The 24,263-nt window shown below is 52.1% G+C and overlaps 2 protein-coding genes across 4 annotated transcripts in view; one reads left to right on the top strand and one right to left on the bottom strand.

Annotated features, from left to right (window-relative positions):
- The window catches only part of LOC146808621 (NACHT, LRR and PYD domains-containing protein 3-like), a 397,188-nt gene that overhangs the window by 83,133 nt on the left and 289,792 nt on the right, over positions 1-24,263 (bottom strand). Inside the window, exons 4-5 of the mRNA XM_085624015.1 lie at positions 11,246-11,416; positions 9,876-10,015 (exon numbers count right to left, since the gene is read on the bottom strand). Of these exons, the coding sequence (XP_085480141.1) occupies positions 9,916-10,015; positions 11,246-11,416 (271 nt within the window). The 3' untranslated portion in view covers positions 9,876-9,915. The remainder of the gene's footprint in view (positions 1-9,875; positions 10,016-11,245; positions 11,417-24,263) is intronic.
- The window catches only part of LOC146808623 (uncharacterized), a 72,766-nt gene that overhangs the window by 25,908 nt on the left and 22,595 nt on the right, over positions 1-24,263 (top strand). The window lies entirely within an intron of this gene.

Here is a 24,263-nt window from a genome sequence, read left to right as displayed (position 1 = left end):
GCGCTGCTGCTGTGGTGGTGTGTGCTGCCACTCTTTCACAATGTTGGCTGTTCATTAGCTGCTGTCATGTGCAAAACAGTGCCTTCACCCCCATGTGTTGATGCAAGGCGTTCGCCATTTGCTGGCAAGTCATTCCTGTGTTGGGACACACTGTTTGTCTGGCTGTGACCTAGGCCATATGGGCAGAGGGCATTGTTGTCTGCTTCGGAGTTGCACTATGTGATTTTTGGGGCCCAGCCTCACGCCATCCGGGTTACCGTGTCATGTATTGGTGTCTTCTGTGGCCTGTGACTTGACATTGTCCAGCTGGGTGCATGGGGCATGGTGGCAGCAGTGGCATGTGCGTGCTCATGGAGTGTGGTTGAGTCATGCGATGGCTTGGGGTGGTTGCGTGCCTGTTAGTGATTTTGGTTGTGGATGCCGTTCCCCCCATGTGAGGTGCGTTGTTTGTGTACTAACCCGGGTCTCGGAGTCCTTCTAATCCTTCGACTGCCTCCACCGGCAGTATGGCCATCACCCTCTCCTCCCAGGGCTGGTAGTGTACGGGTCTGCGGGAGGGCCCTCCTCTGGTGGCATTGGCCTGGTCGTGTTCCTCCTGCCTCTTGGCTCGGACCCTCCTCCGCAGATCATACCACCTGTTCTGGCATTCCTGCCTGGTCGTTCTGGTGTCCCCAACAGCATTCACAGCATCGATGATGGTCTGCCACATGGCTGTTTTTGCTACCATGCTGGTGTTTCTGACCAATGTTCCAAAGAGCTGTGGCTCGACTCTGAGGATTTCATCAACAAGAACCTCCAACTCTCGGTTACTGAACTTTGGATTCTTGGTAGTGGGCATGGTGAGGGGTGTGGGTGTGGATGGTGGGGGGGGGTGTGGATGGTGGGGGGGGTGTGGATGGTTGTGGGTGTGTGGGTGTGGTTGTGCAGGTGTGTGTGTGTGTGTGAATGTGATGAGGGTGTGTTTGTGAAGGTGGTTGTGTGGAGATATGCAAGTGTAAGGTGTGGTGAAGCTTGTAGTAAGGTGCTGTAAGTTGTCTGTGGTGTCTGGCAGCAGTGAGTCTGTTGCAAAGGCTCATGGTTTGTGTGTGTGGGCCCTTTTTATTGGTCCATTGGTGGGTGTGGCTGTGTTTGAAGTTTGGGTGGGTGTGTTATAAGGAGTGGTGGTGTTTAGGGCCTCTGTTTGTTTTTGGCAGTTGCAGGTCAGTGTATGTGTTTTTTTAGTGTTTGTTGGCCATGTTTAGTGGCTTTGTGCCATTCGAATAGTGTATTCTTGTGTTGTTTTGTTTTGTCCTGGTTGTGTACGTGCGTTTTGAGCATGTGTACGGTGTGTAGATGGGCCATTTGGTTGTACGGTGCTGTCCTTGTGTGTGGCTTGGCACGACTCGTACATGCGGTTGTGATGTTGGGGCATGGGGTGCGCTCCGTACTTAGGAGGTTGTGGTGGGGGTGCGACTCGAACGTACTGGGGTGTGGGTACACGGTGGTACGACACGTACAGGGGTGGGGGTATGACTCGAACGTACTGGGGTGTGGGTACACGGTGGTACGACACGTACAGGGGTGGGGGTACGACTCGAACGTACTGGGGTGTGGGTACACGGTGGTACGACACGTACAGGGGTGGGGGTACGACTCGAACGTACTGGGGTGTGGGTACACAGTGGTACGACACGTACAGGGGTGGGGGTACGACTCGATCGTACTGGGGTGTACTTAGATGGTGGTACGACACGTACAGGGGTGGGGGTACGACTCGAACGTACTGGGGTGTACTTAGATGGTGGTACGACACGTACAGGGGTGGGGGTACGACTCGAACGTACTGGGGTGTGGGTACACGGTGGTACGACACGTACAGGGGTGGGGGTACGACTCGAACGTACTGGGGTGTACTTAGACGGTGGTACGACACGTACAGGGGTGGGGGTACGACTCGAACGTACTGGGGTGTGGGTACACGGTGGTACGACACGTACAGGGGTGGGGGTACGACTCGAACGTACTGGGGTGTAGGTACACGGGGGTATGACACGTACAGGGGTGGGGGTACGACTCGAACGTAGTGGGGTGTAGGTACACAGGGGTATGACACGTAGAGGGGTGGGGGTACGACTCGATCATACTGGGGTGTACTTAGACGGTGGTATGACACGTACAGGGGTGGGGGTACGACTCAAACGTACTGGGGTGTGGGTACACGGTGGTACGACACGTACAGGGGTGGGGGTACGACTCGAACGTACTGGGGTGTGGGTACACAGTGGTACGACACGTACAGGGGTGGGGGTACGACTCGAACGTACTGGGGTGTGGGTACACGGTGGTACGACACGTACAGGGGTGGGGGTACAACTCGAACGTACTGGGGTGTGGGTACACGGTGGTACGACACGTACAGGGGTGGGGGTACGACTCGAACGTACTGGGGTGTACTTAGACGGTGGTACGACACGTACAGGGGTGGGGGTACGACTCGAACGTACTGGGGTGTGGGTACACGGTGGTACGACACGTACAGGGGTGGGGGTACGACTCGAACGTACTGGGGTGTGGGTACACGGTGGTACGACACGTACAGGGGTGGGGGTACGACTCGAACGTACTGGGGTGTGGGTACACGGTGGTACGACACGTACAGGGGTGGGGGTACGACTCGAACGTACTGGGGTGTGGGTACACAGTGGTACGACACGTACAGGGGTGGGGGTACAACTCGATCGTACTGGGGTGTACTTAGATGGTGGTACGACACGTACAGGGGTGGGGGTACGACTCGAACGTACTGGGGTGTACTTAGATGGTGGTACGACACGTACAGGGGTGGGGGTACGACTCGAACGTACTGGGGTGTGGGTACACGGTGGTACGACACGTACAGGGGTGGGGGTACGACTCGAACGTACTGGGGTGTACTTAGACGGTGGTACGACACGTACAGGGGTGGGGGTACGACTCGAACGTACTGGGGTGTGGGTACACGGTGGTACGACACGTACAGGGGTGGGGGTACGACTCGAACGTACTGGGGTGTAGGTACACGGGGGTATGACACGTACAGGGGTGGGGGTACGACTCGAACGTAGTGGGGTGTAGGTACACAGGGGTATGACACGTAGAGGGGTGGGGGTACGACTCGATCATACTGGGGTGTACTTAGACGGTGGTATGACACGTACAGGGGTGGGGGTACGACTCAAACGTACTGGGGTGTGGGTACACGGTGGTACGACACGTACAGGGGTGGGGGTACGACTCGAACGTACTGGGGTGTGGGTACACAGTGGTACGACACGTACAGGGGTGGGGGTACGACTCGAACGTACTGGGGTGTGGGTACACGGTGGTACGACACGTACAGGGGTGGGGGTACAACTCGAACGTACTGGGGTGTGGGTACACGGTGGTACGACACGTACAGGGGTGGGGGTACGACTCGAACGTACTGGGGTGTACTTAGACGGTGGTACGACACGTACAGGGGTGGGGGTACGACTCGAACGTACTGGGGTGTGGGTACACGGTGGTACGACACGTACAGGGGTGGGGGTACGACTCGAACGTACTGGGGTGTGGGTACACGGTGGTACGACACGTACAGGGGTGGGGGTACGACTCGAACGTACTGGGGTGTGGGTACACGGGGGTATGACACGTAGAGGGGTGGGGGTACGACTCGATCGTACTGGGGTGTACTTAGACGGTGGTACGACACGTACAGGGGTGGGGGTACGACTCGAACGTACTGGGGTGTGGGTACACGGTGGTACGACACGTACAGGGGTGGGGGTACGACTCGAACGTACTGGGGTGTGGGTACACAGTGGTACGACACGTACGGGGTGGGGGTACGACTCGAACGTACTGGGGTGTGGGTACACGGTGGTACGACACGTACAGGGGTGGGGGTACGACTCGAACGTACTGGGGTGTGGGTACACGGTGGTACGACACGTACAGGGGTGGGGGTACGACTCGAACGTACTGGGGTGTACTTAGACGGTGGTACGACACGTACAGGGGTGGGGGTACGACTCGAACGTACTGGGGTGTGGGTACACGGTGGTACGACACGTACAGGGGTGGGGGTACGACTCGAACGTACTGGGGTATGGGTACACGGTGGTACGACACGTACAGGGGTGGGGGTACGACTCGAACGTACTGGGGTGTGGGTACACGGGGGTATGACACGTAGAGGGGTGGGGGTACGACTCGATCGTACTGGGGTGTACTTAGACGGTGGTACGACACGTACAGGGGTGGGGGTACGACTCGAACGTACTGGGGTGTGGGTACATGGTGGTACGACACGTACAGGGGTGGGGGTACGACTCGAACATACTGGGGTGTGGGTACACAGTGGTACGACACGTACAGGGGTGGGGGTATGACTCGAACGTACTGGGGTGTGGGTACACGGTGGTACGACACGTACAGGGGTGGGGGTACGACTCGAACGTACTGGGGTGTGGGTACCTATGGTACGACACGTACAGGGGTGGGGGTACGACTCGAACGTACTGGGGTGTACTTAGACGGTGGTACGACACGTACAGGGGTGGGGGTACGACTCAAACGTACTGGGGTGTGGGTACACGGTGGTACGACACGTACAGGGGTGGGGGTATGACTCGAACGTACTGGGGTGTGGGTACACAGTGGTACGACACGTACAGGGGTGGGGGTACGACTCGAACGTACTGGGGTGTGGGTACACGGTGGTACGACACGTACAGGGGTGGGGGTACAACTCGAACGTACTGGGGTGTGGGTACACGGTGGTACGACACGTACAGGGGTGGGGGTACGACTCGAACGTACTGGGGTGTACTTAGACGGTGGTACGACACGTACAGGGGTGGGGGTACGACTCGAACGTACTGGGGTGTGGGTACACGGTGGTACGACACGTACAGGGGTGGGGGTACGACTCGAACGTACTGGGGTGTGGGTACACGGTGGTACGACACGTACAGGGGTGGGGGTACGACTCGAACGTACTGGGGTGTGGGTACACGGGGGTATGACACGTAGAGGGGTGGGGGTACGACTCGATCGTACTGGGGTGTACTTAGACGGTGGTACGACACGTACAGGGGTGGGGGTACGACTCGAACGTACTGGGGTGTGGGTACACGGTGGTACGACACGTACAGGGGTGGGGGTACGACTCGAACGTACTGGGGTGTGGGTACACAGTGGTACGACACGTACGGGGTGGGGGTACGACTCGAACGTACTGGGGTGTGGGTACACGGTGGTACGACACGTACAGGGGTGGGGGTACGACTCGAACGTACTGGGGTGTGGGTACACGGTGGTACGACACGTACAGGGGTGGGGGTACGACTCGAACGTACTGGGGTGTACTTAGACGGTGGTACGACACGTACAGGGGTGGGGGTACGACTCGAACGTACTGGGGTGTGGGTACACGGTGGTACGACACGTACAGGGGTGGGGGTACGACTCGAACGTACTGGGGTGTGGGTACACGGTGGTACGACACGTACAGGGGTGGGGGTACGACTCGAACGTACTGGGGTGTGGGTACACGGGGGTATGACACGTAGAGGGGTGGGGGTACGACTCGATCGTACTGGGGTGTACTTAGACGGTGGTACGACACGTACAGGGGTGGGGGTACGACTCGAACGTACTGGGGTGTGGGTACATGGTGGTACGACACGTACAGGGGTGGGGGTACGACTCGAACATACTGGGGTGTGGGTACACAGTGGTACGACACGTACAGGGGTGGGGGTACGACTCGAACGTACTGGGGTGTGGGTACACGGTGGTACGACACGTACAGGGGTGGGGGTACGACTCGAACGTACTGGGGTGTGGGTACCTATGGTACGACACGTACAGGGGTGGGGGTACGACTCGAACGTACTGGGGTGTACTTAGACGGTGGTACGACACGTACAGGGGTGGGGGTACGACTCGAACGTACTGGGGTGTGGGTACACGGTGGTACGACACGTACAGGGGTGGGGGTACGACTCGAACGTACTGGGGTGTGGGTACACGGTGGTACGACACGTACAGGGGTGGGGGTACGACTCGAACGTACTGGGGTGTGGGTACACGGTGGTACGACACGTACAGGGGTGGGGGTACGACTCGAACGTACTGGGGTGTAGGTACACGGGGGTATGACACGTACAGGGGTGGGGGTACGACTCGAACGTAGTGGGGTGTAGGTACACGGGGGTATGACACGTAGAGGGGTGGGGGTACGACTCGATCGTACTGGGGTGTACATACACGGGTGGGGGTTCGACACGTACACGGGTGTACATACAGGGGGGTGTACATTAACGGGGAGTACGACTCGAACGTATGGATGCTGGGGGGAGTGTTTGGCGCGTATGCGGGCACATATCTCCATGGTTGCAATGGGAGTTCGGTGCGGACGGTGTTTTTACCATACGGTTGTGAGTTCGGACGCACGGGTGGGATCGTGATTCCTCGGTCGGACTTGACTTTTCACGTTTGTACGGTAAATCGTCCGAGGACGTGTCGGACACATTTTCCGACCCGAGGACGTGTGGGGAATGATTCCGAATGCGGTTCGTATGGACTTTTTACCATGCGAATCGTGATTGCCAGTTCGTACGGAACTTGTACGATTCGTACGGTAAAAAGACCGGATACGAGTCGCACGGGGATTTTTTCTACCGGATCGTAATCGGCACCTTTCTGGGAATTACTCTATTCTATGGACAGACTTCTCCCTATGGACAGACCCCTCTCTATGAACAGGCACCTCTCTATGGACAAACTCCTCTCTATGGACAGATTCCTCTCTATGAACAGACACCTCTCTACGGACAGACTCCTCTCTATGGATAGACTTCTATCTATAGACAGACTCCTCTCTATGAACTGACCCCTGTCTATGGACAAGCTCTTCTCTATGGACAGACCCCTCTCTATGGACAGACTACTCACCATGAACAGACTCCTACCTATGGACAGACACTCCTCTATGGACAGGGTGCTCTCTATTAACAGAATCCACTCTATGGACAGACTCTTCTCCATGGAATATTCCCCTATCTATGGACCGACTGCTCTCTATGGACAGACTCCTATCAATCGACAGACACTCCTCTACAGAGAGACCCCTCTCTATGGACAGACTCCATCTATGGACAGACACCGCTCTCTGGACAGACTCATCTCTACAGACTTTGCTCTATGCACAGACTCCTCTCTACAGACAGACCCCACTCTATGGACAGACTCCTCTCCATGGAATAGACCCCTATCTATAGACCGACTGCTCTCTATGGACAGACTCCTATCAATTGACACACTCCTCTACGGAGAGACCCCTCTCTATGGGCAGACTCCATCTATGGACAGACACCGCTCTATGGACAGACACCGCTCTATGGACAGACTTCTCTCTATAAACACACACCTCTCTAAAGACAGGCTCCTCTCTAGGAACAAACAACTTTCTAGGGAATTACTCTATTCTATGGACAGATTTCTCCCTATGGACAGATTTCTCTCTATGAACAGACACCTCTCTATGGACAAACTCCTCTCTAAGGACAGATTGCTCTCTATGAACAGACACCTCTCTACGGGCAGACTCCTCTCTATGGATAGACTTCTATCTATAGACAGACTCCTCTCTATGAACTGACCCCTGTCTATGGACAAGCTCTTCTCTATGGACAGACCCCTCTCTATGGACAGACTACTCACCATGAACAGACTCCTACCTATGGACAGACACTCCTCTATGGACAGGGTGCTCTCTATTAACAGAATCCACTCTATGGACACACACCTCTCAATGGACAGACTCCTCCCTATGGATAGACTCCTCTCTACGGGCAGACCCCGCTCTATGGACAGACTTCTCTTTATCGACAGACTCTGCTCTATGGACAGACTCCTCGTTATAAACACACTCCTCTCTAACGACAGACTCCTCTCTATGGACACTCTCCTCTCTATCAACAGACACCTCTCTATGGACAGACTCCCCTTTATGGATAGACTTCTCTCTACGGACAGACCCCTGTCAATGAACAGTCTCCTCTCTAAGGACAGACTCCTTTATATGGCCACACTCCTCTCTCTCCCAACAGACCCCTCTCTATGGACAGGCTTTCTCTATGGACACTTTCCTCTCTATGGACAGACCCCTCCCTATGGACAGACTCCTCCCTATGGACAGACTCCTCCCTATGGAAAGACTCATCCCTATGGACAGACTCCTCCCTATGGACAGACTCATCCCTGTGAAAAGACTCCTCACTATGAACAGACACCTCTCCATGCCAGAATCCTCTCTACGCACAGACTCCTCTCTACGCATAGACCCCAGACTATGGACAGACTCCTCCCTATGGGCAGACTCCTCTCTATGGACAGCCCCAAGTCTATGGACAGGCTCTTCTCTAGGGACAGACCCTTCTCTATGGACAGACTCCTCAATATTGACAGACTCCTACCTATGGACAGACACTCCTCTATGGACAGGGTGCTCTCTATGAACAGAATCCACTCAATGGACACACACCTCTCAATGGACAGACTCCTCCCTATGGATAGACTCCTCTCTACGGGCAGACCCCGCTCTATGGACAGACTTCTCTTTATCAACAGACTCTGGTCTATGGACAGACTCCTCGTTATAAACACACTCCTCTCTAAGGACAGACTCCTCTCTATGGACAGGCTTTCTCTATGGGCACTCTCCTCACTCTTCTCTCTATGAACAGATACCTCTGTATTAACTGTGTCCTCTCTATGGACAGACCCCTCTCTATGGAAAGACTCCTCTGTATGAACTGTGTCCTCCCTATGGATAGACTCCTCTCTACGGGCAGACTCCGCTCTATGTAAATGTAAATGTGCAGGAATTTATATAGCGCAAATCACCAAGCGGTCTCTAAGCGCTTGCTTAGGGAACCCATCCTGGTATTCCCCTGTAAGATAACCCGGCAGGGCATCCACAAGGTGAAAGCCATTTATCCCGCCGCGAGGGGCCCATGTGGAGATTAAGCAAGCTATTGCCCAGAGTCGCAGAGTGTGAACCCATGAATCGAGCATGCACTGGAGCGAGAATTATCGAGTCCATGGACATTTATGGACTCAAGACCCAGCCGAGCCGGGAATTGAACCCTGGTCCCGGGCTGACCTCTGCTTCCAGGTCTGCCTCCTCTAACCAGTGAGCCACACTTCTCCACCATGGACAGACTTCTCTCTATCGACAGACTCTGCTCTATAGACAGACTCCTCTTTATAAACAAACTCATCTCTATGGACAGACTCCTCTGTGTTAACAGACTCTTCTTTATACAATGACTCTATTCTATGGATAGACCTCTCTAGGGACAGACTCCTCTCAATGAACAGGAACCTCTCTAAGGACAGACTCCTCTCTCTGAACAGACTCCTCTCTATGGACACTCTCCTCTCTTTGGATCGACTCCTCCCTATGAACAGACTCCTCCCTATGGACAGACTCCTCTCTACTGACAGACTCCTCTCTACTGACAGACTCCTCTCTACTGACAGACTCTTCTCTATTGACAGACTCCTCTCTACTGACAGACTATTTTCTATGGACAGACTCCTCTTTATGAGAAGACTCCTCTCTAAGGACAGACTGCTCTCTATGGACACAGTCCACAGTTTTGAACACAAGCTACTCACAATCTCTGTAATTTAAGATATTTAAGTGTAATTTAAAAACATTTATTTTGAGGGGTGAGTAGAACATAGGAATGCCATTTATCGGTATTTTATGGATTCCTTTATTGTTGATTTTTCTCTGGCTCTGAGGTGAACTGTCAGTAAACACATGAGAACCCCTCCCAGGACAGACACGGGAATCTCACCTTGGAGTTCAGTTGGAGAGACCTCAGTCACTGAATCTTCTCAATCTGAGTAGAGTTTGAGTTTTCCCTGTGACAGCTTCTCCAGAAGAGCTTCGCTGAGGTCTGCAGAGCACTCATGTGAGAGGTAAACACGACCCAGGCTGTGGAACAAATGCAGGTGAATCAGTCAGACCCGGGGTAACTCACCCATGGGGATTTAAAACAAACTCCAAGCCCCGCCCTCCCCGAGGGGCGCCTCTGGACACACACACCCTGCAGAGGAGCCCCTGTGTCTGTGTGTCATGTCCAGACCCCACCTAGAATGCGCCGCCCAATCAAACCCATGTCTGGAGCAGCACCAGAGTCTATGAAACCACATGCAGGACCCTTTGTGCAGCGCACACCCTGAACTGATGTGCTTCAAGGCGCTCGTAGATGTGATGATTAAAGAAAATGGGGGACAGTGCAATAAAGGCATTGCTTAGGATCACACAATCTGCTCATGCAGGAAAGCTGGGATTGCACGTTATAGTGTTTGTATTCTGTCCCACAAACCTACACACATTCTGTCTCACAGACCTACACAATGACTGTCAGGGGCCTGCTGCACCAGCTGGCAAATTAATGGCCCAACCGCTGTGCTGGCTCCCTACATGCCACCCACTCACAAACACACAGACACACACACTTAGCCACACACAAAGACAGCCTCACAGACATACACACAGGTACACAGAGCCACACAGACAAACAAACACACAGACACAGGTATACACAGCCACACAGCTGCACCAACACACAAATACACAGACACACACACACAGACACTCACGCACAGACACACAGCCACACAGACAGAAACAGCCACACACAGCAACACAAAGCCACACACACATTCACACACAGTAGGGGATATATCACACTTTCAGCAGTGACGTCATATGACAGTGACGAGCAGCTGGCATTGGGCTGTCAAGAGGCTGAGACCGGACTTCAAGAAATGATTAGGGGGGGAGGGGTTCCACCTCCTACACCCCTTCAAGTTGCGCCCCTGACCATATAACTTCAGATGAACTTTCCTCATTGTTCTGTCCATGTCCATCTTTAATATGGGAGTTTAAGGCCAGCAGCGGATCTGTTAATGGGCGGAGTTTCTAGTTGGAGAAGGTGCCAGGGCAGTTATGGGCAGATCTGTGCCATTGGGGGGCTTGTTCCAAACTCAGTTCTCGGACTTGGATGCCCCCTCTTCAAAAACCTCACTTATTGCACACATTGCATTGTCAGGGAATGGATGAGCCTTTTCCACAACATTATAAAGTATATGTTCGAGCCCCACCCACAATCTATATTTTAGAAATCAATGACGTGATAAGAACTGCACAGCTCTGTACCTCAGTGTCTGTAGTTTGCAGTTTGGATGTTTTAGGCCTTCACACAACTTCTTCACTCCAGTGTCTCCCAGTTTATTGTCTCCCAGGTCGAGCTCTGTGAGAGATGTGTTTGTTTCCAGGACAGAGGCGAGGTCTTTGCAGCAAGAATCGGTGAGGAAGCAGCTATTCAACCTACAGGACAGAAGAGATGTGGAGAGGAGTAAAGCAGAGCACAGACAGGGGCGTCACAACTTCAGTTTTATCTTCATTTCCTTCCCGCCCTTGACTTACTCCCCTCTAGTGACACATCCGACCTTACACATCCGACCACGCCCTGTTTATATATGAGTCTCATGGGGGGAGTTCTCGGACTGGCAGAAGCGGAATGAAATGGACATATTCATAAATATATTAATACATGTTTCATGCTGGAGACCCTCTGCCGTGGTGTGAATGGTCAACTTACAACTTTAGCAGTTGTTGCAGCTAGTTGTATATTTACACGGGGTGTGAAGCACACAGAGATCTTTATGTGAGAGGTCCCTGTGGGACGAGGTGTTTATTCACAAAATAAAAGAGTATATTGAGAAATAGGCCAACAGCACATGTTGGGTACTTTTCAGAGGTTCATATTTTGGAGTGCTGACATGAGATAAGGGATAATTACAAAAAACAGTGGTCCTCAAATGATTTAAATAGGAATGAAAATAAATATAGTCCAGAATCGGTACTATATTCAGGATGTCCAGCCGGACAACCAATTTAATTCTTCAATGAAACAAAACAAATATACAACAACAAATTATTTGCGGGACACAGTCCTGCATCCGTTAAGAACAATGACATTTACAAAACACACAAAGACATTTCAGGCAAGACAAAGGAGCTTATTTACAATATCCAATGTTTAAAGCTTTTTCAAAACAGCAAATGCACTTTTTTACGCAATGGATTGATGTGCACGCTGTTTAAACTAAGGTCGACGACGTTTCGATCCTGTTAAGTTGATACAAGGATCATCATCAGGACAGTGATGTGTACAAGCCTGATTATGAAAAGAAATTGCCGTAGTAAGGAGACCATATGCACGGTGTCTGCAACGCCTGGGAGGAGAGCCCGCGCTATGCGTCAGGGACGAGGTCCGGCGGTAAACTCAGGAATACGGGTATAGGTGTGAAATTGCTGGAATGCGAGGAAACGGGAATAAGGAACAATTGTTGACAATCACGTGTCAGCACCTTTACAGCACACGCACAGCCATGTCTAGAAGTGGCACTTCCACACTAGACACATACACGCTGCATACATCATTGCGCAGCATTCAATCACACACGTCCGCACATACCAGACTCGACCCTGCACACCCCACGCATCAGGAACTACCAGGGGCACATACATTCCCCATGCATTCCTAGGGAGGGCAGGCCTATCTCCCCAAATGCACTCAGAGTGCCCACGCACTTTACTCTGGGACACAGGGAAAGTGCGCAGAAACCCAAAATCACTACCACCAGGTCACCAGTAAAAGCAAAAAGTTTAGGGGTGAACCTGCCAGAAGGGCCAAGTCCAACAGGCAACATTTCAATCGGGCCCAAGTCTCTGAGAGTCCGACTCAGATAACTCCATTCTAGGTTTGTGACTCATGCAGCAAAGGCCGAACTTATCTCCAGAGACAAAGGGTTCAGATTAGAAAGAAAGATCCGAGCAGCTTTGAGAAACAACTAATTCTATCTTAAAGTGTTAACCCGGATAGCGGGTGTGTTGTCGTCATATATTTAGTTCATGTTTCCTGCCCCTCTTCACTAACATCTGTTCAGCGTTTCAAGGCGCTACATTTGAGGCAGACCCTTTCTTGCTCAGCTTTAATGTCCCTGTCGAAGATGCGAGCGAGGGTTGCTCTACCGAGTGGAGGCTGGTGATGGAAGACCTATATTTGGCCCGGTGGCTGACACCACGTTTCAGTTAAACACAAGCGAGTGAGGCCGGAGGCTCGAGGTGGACAGGTCGGAGCGGGAGGAAGTTGTCCTTCAGAAGTGCCTCGACGCATAGGACCCCGTCAGGGCTTCCAGCAGGTTCCTTCACACACAAATAATATCCCCCCCTCCCTCTCTGGCTGTGATCCTCAGCATGGGAGTGTGACCCTGGCTCATGGGCCCCTGTGACACTTCCAGGAGGCGCGGGTGCAAACTGTTCCCCACCTGCTGCTGAGATCAGAGTGCAACATTCAGGACAGAAAGCATGCGAGGTAGCTCAGCCGGTTAATGCACATGTCTGAGTCCTTTGGGTAAGCTGCAGTCATTCACTTGAACGCGGTGTGTTTTCAGTGGCCCTGCAGCCGTGGGAGGGGCCCCACAGGCTGAGGAGTGTGAACACGGAATTACTTCCAGCGCTTCCCCCGACGGCTGGGTGCTCCTGCGCACATCCGTCCATCCCTCCTACGGGCTCTGCTATGCTCTCCTACAGAAAAGAAGTATGAGCTCCTCAACAGCAGTGGGGGCAGACAGCAGAGGTTGTAGTGGGGGGGGGGGGGGGCGTCCGCAGATGTAGGGGAGCTGTGCTGACAGGGTGAGGCGGGAGACGCCGGATGCAGTGATGACAGGTGAACTGTGCTGGCGTCTGTTGCGGATGCAGGGGGGCAGCGGTGGCAGACAGTGTTATTTTCCCTGGTTAGGCCCTTGTAGTACAGTGGATTTACCCTACATTTTCCTGCCTTGTCCATAATAAACGGTTTCAGCGATGAACTTTGGCAGAGTTACGACGTGACTATGTAAATGAGTTTCTCTGGATCTACATTAATTGTGCATAAGGATTCCGTGACGTACATAAAGATGGCCACTCCACGTGCACACGTCATCGCTCCTTTCATCCACGGGCGATAAGACCAGCCTTTCATCCTTACATCAATGAAGGTCGACACCTCGAGGCTGCCTTTGGATAGAACAGATCTGCGCCTCTGATGGGTGGGGAGGGGAGACGCTTCCACCTTGAAACCGAGGGGCCCTGCAGCTGAATGCAAACAGAGAACCTGCACAGAGCAGCTAGCCACGCATTGACCTTTGACACTTGATGGCTTTCATAAACCAATAATATAACAAGTAATCATTTCTATGTCAGCTTCTGGCTAGACGGGCCCTTTATCCAGGGGGAGTGGTCCCGGAGGTCACTGTGCTGGCATTATCGCAGACCCGTCACCACCGCACGGGCCCAGGGTCGGCTGAAACCAGAGCAGGGATCGGAGGGTGACACGCTGAGAGAAGGTCTGTCGAAAGCCTGGCCGTGCAGTGCTGAACCATATACATATATCCCATTCATGCACACATGTGTTCATACATGTCCACAGACCGCCCTCGCATTCCCACACATGCAGTGCTCACCCATACAGGTATATCTCATTCATGCACACATGTTCATACATGTCCACAGACTGCCCTCGCATTCACACACATGCAGTGCTCACCCATACACATATACCTCATTCATTCACACAAGTTCATACATGTCCACAGACCGCCCTCGCATTCACACACATGCAGTGCTCACCCATACAGGTATATCTCATTCATGCACACACGTGTTCATACATGTCCACAGACCATGCTCTTACTGACACGTATGCAGTGGTCACCCATACACGTATATCTCATTCATGCACACACATGTTGATACATGTCCATAGACCACGCTCTCGCTCACACACCTGCAGTGCTCACCCATACACGTGTATCACTCATACACACACATGTTCATACATGTCCACAGACCGCCCTCGCATTCACACACATGCAGTGCTCACCCATACAGGTATATCCCATTCATGCACACACATGTTCATACATGTCCACAGACCACGCTCTCACTGACACACATGCAGTGCTCACCCATACAGGTATATCTCATTCATGCACACACGTGTTCATACATGTCCATAGACCACACTCTCCCTGACACATATACAGTGCTCACCCATACAGGTATATCTCATTCATGCACACACATGTTCATACATGTGCACAGACAACACTCTCACTGACACATATGCAGTGCTCACCCATACAGGTATATCTAATTCATGCACACACGTGTTCATACATGTGCACAGACAACGCTCTCACTGACACATATACAGTGCTCACCCATACAGGTATATCTCATTCATACACACACATGTTCATACATGTCCACAGACCGCCCTCGCATTCACACACATGCAGTGCTCACCCATACAGATATATCTCATTCATGCACACACATGTTCATACATGTTCACAGACCATGCTCTCGCTCAAACACATGCAGTGCTCGGAGGGTTCGTAATCTCATATAGAGTATCTGTCTCAGGGGTCTCCGACCAGTCGATCGCGAGCTCCTGGTCTCTTGCCGACCCCTCCAGAGTAGCTCTCAGCCATGAGTCCATGTGTAAATAAGGCTGGGTCAATGAAGTCTGGCATCTGCCATTTACAGTGAATGAAGCTTCTGTGTATTTCAGTCAGGCCCCTTCAGCTGCCTGCAGACAGCAAGACCTGGTAAGGATCAGTGCTTATCTGTGACCTATGACCCCGGCTGGGGCACAGAGGTGAAGAGCTGAGGGACTGATGGATTTAACTCTTAAATAAAGTTCATGTCTACTCAGTAACAGAGCAGAGTGCAAGAACAAAATGTGTCTGAATGTTGTTAAATGGGAGAAAATTAAAATGAACTGTTAACCTAATAATTGGGTTCACTCTTCATTTAACCCCTTGGCTGCGGCGCGAATTCTGCCGCGGTGCTGAGGGGGTGCGGGGTGAGCGCGGCGCTGCCATGCTCGTGACGGAACCACGCCGTCATGAATCACAGGCGAGCTGTGCTTATGACGGCGTGGTTCCGTCACGACTCCGCCCACTGGTTAATTCGCCCGCACAGGCGGAGAATCAGCGACGCGTGGGCGGAGCGGCCGCAGCATGACGGAAGGAGTAGTTTCTTTTCTGTAACTCCAGTTCTGTAGTAGGGGTATCTCTGTTATAGTCATAATCTAGTGAATAGTCCCGCCCATGTGCGTGGACCCCGGAGCAATAAAAATAATCTCTAAAAGGTGACAAATCATGCAGACCTGCATACACCTTTAAGAGAGAATTTAATTTAAAGACAGATAATGCAGCCTATACCCACAGGCTACACTGTCCAGTACTTCAACTAGAATTCCACCAACATCCACAAACAGCACTGCCTGTCTAGTTTTTCTCCCCATAGGAAAAAACCCTGCCTCTACCAGCAAAAGCCTCTGGCATGATAGAGAGGAAGGAGTGGACAGACAAGCCCCATAGGCTGCCATTATGTGGCTTAAAACAGGATACTGTGCCTTTAAGAAAACTTTCCAGGTTTCCAGAACTTTCCCCAGTATCCCAGAATGCCCAGCAGGTCCCATTTACTTTCAGTTCTTTTTGAAGGCGTAGCACGCCAGACCTGTAGCATTCTCATATGAATAAGTATCTCTCCACCGGGGAGGAGGGCGGGCGCTTATGACTATAACAGAGATACCCCTACTACAGAACTGGAGTTACAGAAAAGAAACTACTCCTTCTGTAGTAGGGGATCTCTGTGTATAGTCATAATCTAGTGAATAGAATGGCTAGCCCATCCCCACACAACAAAAGCGGTGGAGAACACCCAAGACACTACCACTACTGTGCGAACAAATTTCGCAGCGAAACCTGCCCAACCTGAGCATCTGCCCTGGCATCCGAGTCCAGACAGTAATGCGCAGCAAAGGTATGGACCGACTTCCAAGTGGCCGCCTTGCAGATTTCCGCAATAGGAACATTACGCAGCAAAGCCGTCGTGGCAGCTTTGCCCCTGGTGGAATGAGCCTTAGGTTTACCCCCTAAGGTCTTATTAGCCTTTTGATAACACAATTGAATGCAGGACACAATCCACCGAGAAATGGACTGCTTAGAGGTCGCAAGACCAGTCCTGACTGAGCCATAATTAACAAACAATTGGTCAGACCTACGAATATCCTTGGTCTTATCCAGATAAAACTTCAACACCCTCCGAACATCCAGGGAATGGAGAGACCTTTCCGCTGGCGAAGAGGGATTCTGAAAGAACGTAGGTAAAGTTATGGTCTGGTTGACATGAAAATCAGAGATAACCTTAGGAAGAAATTTAGGGTGAGTGCGCATCACAACCTTAGCAGCATGAAATACAGTATAAGGTTCTTGACAACATAATGCCTGAAGTTCACTCACCCTGCGGGCCGATGTAATGGCCACTAGGAACGCCGCCTTCCAGGATAGATGCTGCAATGAAGCCTTGTGAATGGGTTCAAAAGGCTCCTTCATCAGTCTGGACAGCACCACATTCAGGTCCCAGGAAGGCGAGGGAAGTCTGACGGGAGGAAACACTTTCTTCAAGCCTTCCAAAAAATACTTGACCACAGGGATCTGAAAGAAGGAAGTCTGTGAAGGGCATTTCCTGTAAGCAGTCAAAGCAGCCAGATGAACCTTAATGGAATGGAAATTAAGGCCAGACTGCGCCAGATGTAAAAGGTATGGAAGGATGACATCTTCCTTACATGTTGTCGGATCAAAGTTCTTGGACTTACACCAGATACAGAACCTCTTCCACTTGTAAGCATAGGATGTCCTAGTGGAAGGTCGCTTAGACTCCTTCAGAATGTCCATACAATCGTCTGGTAGATTCAGATGGTTATATTGCACTATTTCAGGAGCCATGCCGCCAAACTCAAAGACGAGAGGTTGGGGTGCACCATCCGCCCCCCGAACTTCGTGAGAAGGTCCGGCCTGCACAGCAACCGCATGTGAGGAAGGAGAGACCGGTGAAGAAGGTCCGTGAACCACCACTGCCTGGGCCACTCCGGGGCGACCAGGATCATCCGCGCCCTGGACTGGGACAGCTTGATGAGCACCGCCGGAATCAGGGGAATGGGTGGAAAAGCGTACAGAAAGCTGTTCGACCAATCGATCCATAGCGCATTCCCCAGCGTCCCCCGCTGGTAGTACCTGGATGCGAAGTCTCGGCATTTGCTGTTTTCGGCGGTGGCGAACAGATCTACGTCTGGAGTCCCCCACCTTGCGAAGACTTCTCCTAGTACTTCGTCGTTTATGACCCATTCGTGGTTTTCCTGAATCAGCCTGCTCAAGGCGTCCGCCTGAGCATTCTGCACCCCTGGCAGATGCGTGGCCGTAATCGTCAGTCCTCGGGCCAGCAGCTAGCGCCAGATCGCCTGCGCCTCCTGCGACAGAGTGCGCGATCTCGACCCCCCCTGCTTGTTGAGGTACTACATCGTGGTTGTATTGTCCGTCTGTATCAGCAGCGAGGTGGTCTGGAAGGACGGAAGGAAGGCCTTCAGTGCCAGGAAGACAGATCTGAGTTCCAGGAAATTGATGTGGTACGTCGATTCCAAAGGAGACCGCTTTCCTTGAATCTGCAAGTCTCCGGAATGCGCTCCCCAGCCCTGGAGAGAAGCATCCGTCACTACGCTCGTCGTGGGAATGTCCTTGTGGAAGGGAACCCCCTTGAGGAGGTTTTCCGCCGAACACCACCACTTCAGAGACTGAAGAGCATGCAGCGACAGTCGTATCTTGTCGTCCCAAGAGCCTGTCCTCTGATCCCACTGATCCTCCAAGCATTCCTGCAGTGGTCTCATGTGAAGCCGTGCGTGAGGCGTGAGGAAGATACAGGAGGCCATCGATCCCAGTAGAGAAGACACCTTCCTCACTGTCGTCGATGGAGCAGTCCTGAGGTCCTGAGCCTTCCGAAGGAGTGATAACCGTCTCTCCTCCGAAGGAGACACGCTTGCTGACCGCGTATCGATGGAGGCCCCCAGGTACTGTATGCACTGGACCGGAGTCGTGACCGATTTGGACATGTTGACGTGTAACCCCAGCTTGTGCAGGAGAGCGCACGTCCATCGGAAGTGATCTTGTGCTTCCGAGAAGGATGAAGCCTTGATCAGCCAATCGTCCAGATACGGGAAGACAAACACCTTGTTCCTCCGCAGGTGTGCCGCCACCACCACCATGCACTTCGAGAAGGTCCTGGGAGCAGACTTTAGCCCGAATGGCAGTACTGTGTATTGATAGTGATTGGCGCCGACTTGGAATCGCAGGAACTTCCTGTGCTTTCTTGCTATGGGCACATGGAAGTACGCATCCTGTAGATCTATGGCACAGAGCCAGTCTCCCCGTTGCAGCTGAGGGTAAATCTGGTGCAACGATAGCATGCGAAACTTCTCTCTGCGAATCCATTTGTTTGCCTGTCGCAAATCCAGAATGGGCCTGAACTCGTTCTTGTCCTTCTTGCGAACGAGGAAGAACCGAGAGTACAGACCTCTTCCCCTTTGAGACAGAGGTACTTCTTCTACCGCCTTTTTCCTCAACAAGATGTCTGCCTCCGCCTGGAGCTCTCTCAGCTGGAATCGAGAGCTGACCGGCGGAATCGCTGGAGGCGGGCTGATAAACCAAAGACTGTATCCATTGCAAACAATATTCAGCACCCACTTGTCCTGAGTAATTTTTTCTCCACTCTGCCGGAAAAAATTGAATGCTTCCCCCCACTGGAGTGGGTAACGGTTGAGGGGGAAGTAGCCGCTCAGGGCCGAGACCCGGCCGGGCCCTTGGTAGTGGTAGTAGCCTGCTGGCCTCCTCTACCCCTCTGGCGCTTCTGGAAAGGCTTGCGGAACTGCTGCTGTTGTTGCTGCTGCTGTCCCGAACCCTGCCCACGCCCTCTGCCCGAAGACCCGAACCGCCTCTGGAACGGGCGCTTCTTCTTCTCGGCCTTCTCCAACCCAACGGCCGTCAGGGTTTCCGCCTCCGCCTTCATGCGGGCCATCTCATCGTCCGCATGTTTCCCGAACAGGGTTTCCCCCGAGAAGGGCAGGTTGGCCACTCTTTGCTGCGCCTCTGGCTTGAGGGACGTCAGGCGCAGCCACGAATGCCGCCTCTGGTGGACGCCATGACAGTAGGCGTGGGCGGCCAGCAAGGATACATCCGCCGCTGCGCCGATCACCTGATTAGAAACCAGCATGCCTTCGCGCACTGTCTCCAAGAAGTCCTCCTTCTTGTCCCGGGGCAGCAGGTCCGCATACTGCTGCAGGGACTCCCACAGGGCCCGGTCGTAACGGCCCAACAAAGCTCCTGCACTCGCCGCCTTCATGGTGGTGGCGGCGGTCCCACACACCTTCCTGCCCGCAGAGTCCAGCCAGCGGCTTTCCTTGTCAGGCGGGACCGTCGACGAAGGGGCGGTCGCATGTTGTTTCCTCGCCGCCGTCACGATGACCGAATCCGGCTTCGGGTCCACTCTCAAAAAGGTAGGGTCCGACTCCGGGGCCCTATACTTTTTCATGAGCCTGGAGGGGGCGGCCTTCGTCATCGCGGGAGTGAGGAACAGCTCCAACGCGGGTTCCACCAGTCCTGGTACAAGAGGCAGCAGAGGGCGAGACAGATGTTTCTTATGAAGTGTCTCGAATATCACGGACGTCGTGGGTGTTGGAACCGGCACCGTGATACCCAACTTTGCTGCCCCTCTCAACAGCACCTCTTGGAAAGAGACCAAATCGTCCACCGGAGACACCCTAGTCCCCGGTGAGTCCGACAGCATCTGGGAAAAGTCTCTGGTCGATGAGCGCGTGTGCGACCTGGACCTGTGCCTCCTACGGCGTCGTCCTGAGTCCGACGATGACCGTCCACGGCTCCGTGACCTTCTCCTCCTGTGAGAGCGGGAGCGCGACCTCTTCGGCTTCGGCCTGTCCGCCGGTCTAGCCGGTCCCGGCGACCGCGGGCGTCGTGGCTTCGGGGTCCCCTGCGGCGGAGTCGGATACCTCGGAAGGGAAACCGACCGCGGGGGAACCGGCGGCGGTCCCACTGGAGTGCGTGGCAGCGACCGAGGTGGGGGCGGCAGAGGCAGTGTCCGCGGCTGTGGAGGCGGTGGCGGTGGAGGTGGCGGTGGTGGAGGTGGAGGAGGCGGCGTTGGTGGTGGTGGTGGAGGAGTAGTTGGAGGAGGTGGGAGGGGAGGCGGTGACGGAGGCATCCGAGGAGGCGTATACACCACAGAGTACACCGATTCCGGTGACTCTCTCTTCCTCGACGTCGACCTTCTCCTCGACGTCGATCTTCTCCTCGACGTCGATCTTCGCCTCGACGGCGACCTTCGCCTCGACGGCGACCTTCGCCTCGACGGCGACCTCCTCCTCGACGGCGACCTCCGCCTCGACGGCGACCTCCGCCTCGACGGCGACCTTCGCCTCGACGGCGACCTGTGCCTCGATGGCGACCTGTGCCTCGACGTCGATCTCCTCTTCGGCGGCGACGTCGACCGTCTCCTCTTCATCGACGGCGAACGGCGATCTCCCCTCGACGGTGAGCGCCGACGCCGGGTCCGATCTCGACGCCGACTGCTGGACGGGGCCGAGGACGGCGTCGTCGCCGACGACGCCGATGTAGTCGACGGCGGCCTATTCAGGAGATTATTTTTATTGCTCCGGGGTCCACGCACATGGGCGGGACTATTCACTAGATTATGACTATACACAGAGATCCCCTACTACAGAACCACGCCGTCATGAGCACACGCCGCCCGTGGCTCATGACGGCGTGGTTCCATCATGCGCATGCAGAGGGTTAATGTTCCCTCATTTCAAAGCGTTGTGTTTACTCCCAGAAGGCATCTCGCTCTCAGGTGGACATGACATATTTATAACTAAAATATATAGCAATTTGGGATAAATGTAAAAAGCAACAAAAGTTCCATATTGTGAAAGACTTTTCTGCACTTTAAATTTCACCAAATTAAATAAATTAGTAGTTTGAGTATTTTGTTCAAATCGTAGTATCTGGCACTACGGACGTGAGGCTTAGAGTCAGTGAAGCCGGGCGTGGGGTGCCTGGTAACAACGCGCGGGTGGCTTGTCCTTCAGTAGGTCACAATGATTTTAGTGCTTCTAACTTTAGTTGGAGCCCTCATCACATTAAATACTTAGGTCTACATATCACTCCTTCAATTTCTGATACAGTAGCTTTATGTATGAATAAATGCATACAAAAACTTTTGGACCTAACCACTAAATGGCATCCGCTCTACCTATCTTGGTGGGACCGCCTAGACACTATAAAAATGATGCTCTCACCCATAACATTTTATACCATCTCTAATATCCCGGTATCTATCCCCATTACATTTTTAAAGAAAATTAACTCAACCCTTTCTTCCTTGGAATAAAAAGAAATCCCGAATGTCATTATTTAAATTGACACGTCCTAAAGCAGAAGGGGGGTGTCAACTTTCCTGACTTTCAGACGTATCACAAAGCATTTCTTTTACGTCAGGCTTCACTTTGGCTACTTAGTCCTACAGATGATTGTCCTCTATGGACTACAATCGAGCGACTTTTCTTATCCCCCTTCTCTTTTTCTGAATACCTTTCTTTCTCACGCAAGCCACAGGCTGTATCCACTCCCACAATCAAGCTGACCTGCAAACTCTTGGAAAATACACTTATTTCCACACCTATTACCATCCACTCCTTCCTTAACTCAACTATTTGGCATAACAAAACTTTGACTATCTATAATAAGCCATTCTATTGGAAAAGTTGGCGACAGAAGGGTTTAGTATGGATTCATCAGTTATTTTCTAACTCAGTTTTCTTGTCCTTTCCTTCACTTAGTCAAGCATTTAGTTTACCAATCACATTTATTTATAAATATAATTTACTTAAGAAGGCAGTGATGGACATTTTTGCCCAAATACCTGCCATTCCTAATTTTTCCGTTATATCCACACCCTCCTCACATCTTCACACTTTGTTAAAAACCAGCCCTAAAGCCTCCATTATTTACAGTTACTTATGGAATACAGATAGCCCTAGGCAGAAATCCAAAACAGAGGAGGCATGGGAAAAGGATTTAGTACAATCCTGGCCAGTATCCTTATGGAACAATATATGGGTTAAGACCCGCAAATCCTCTAGGGCAGCTAACATAGTACAAACGTTATTCTTTGTTTATAACAGAGTGTTGTTCACACCGAGTGTTTTAGGCAAAAGATTTAAGAATGCACCAGATACTTGTTGGACATGTTCTTCTCCAAACGCAGACTTGTTACATATGTTATTCCTTTGCCCAGCTGTGTACAATTTTTGGAAGCAGGTATGGTCCCAAATTAATTGAATTTTTGGAAACGACATTTCTTTCTCCATTATCCATGTTTTCTTAGGTAGTCTTTCATTTTGCTGGGAGAAAGTTACACTTAATGTCAAAATTATTGACTTGTTGCTTGCAGTGGCTTTCCAGCAAATTACGGTTAACTGGAAAGATTTCACAAAAATTTCCTACAAAGCATGGTGGTACGCTGTTTGTCATAATCACAGATTAGATACCTCTTTTGTTTATCCTTTAAGTTTGGCACCGAAACGTCTGGCATTATGGTCCCCTGTTACATTGTATTTAGATGAATGTGCCAGACGTCATTCACTTCTGAAACCTTCCCAACAAGAATTTCTTAAACCCCCTTGATTCCCTTATGCGTTCCTAGTTTATTTGCTACCACAGGTTTTCCTTTTTCTCTTACGTTGATCCATTTATTTTGCTCTGCTTTTTATGCTTGTAATTGGTAAATCCAATTCATTTGTTCTTTTCTATTGTAATATACTACAGTGTATTGATTCAACCTAAAAACTGTGAATTTGTATTGACACCTTTATCTTCTACCAATAAAGTTTCCTTTTTAACTTAAAAAAAGGGTGTTCCACCCCCTACATGCCCCTTCTAGTTGCGCCCCTGACCATATATCTTCAGATGTTCTTTCCTCATTGTTCTGTCCATGTCCATCTTTAATATGGAAGTTTAAGGCCAGCAGCGGATCTGTTAATGGGCGGAGCTTCTAGTTGGAGAAGGTGCCCAGGGCAGTTATGGACAGATCTGCGCCGTTGTTGACATTTTAGTCCAAATACCTGAAAAACAAGCTTTAAAGAGTGCCCTTCTGTACCACAGGGGGGCTTGTTCCAAACTCACTTCTCAGACTTGGGTACCCCCACTTCACAACC

Source organism: Triturus cristatus, chromosome 8, assembly GCF_964204655.1.
Source record: "Triturus cristatus chromosome 8, aTriCri1.1, whole genome shotgun sequence".
Taxonomy (NCBI): domain Eukaryota; kingdom Metazoa; phylum Chordata; class Amphibia; order Caudata; family Salamandridae; genus Triturus; species Triturus cristatus.
The sequence above is the reverse complement of the archived record's forward strand: the minus strand, read 5'-3'. Positions and strand labels throughout refer to the sequence as shown.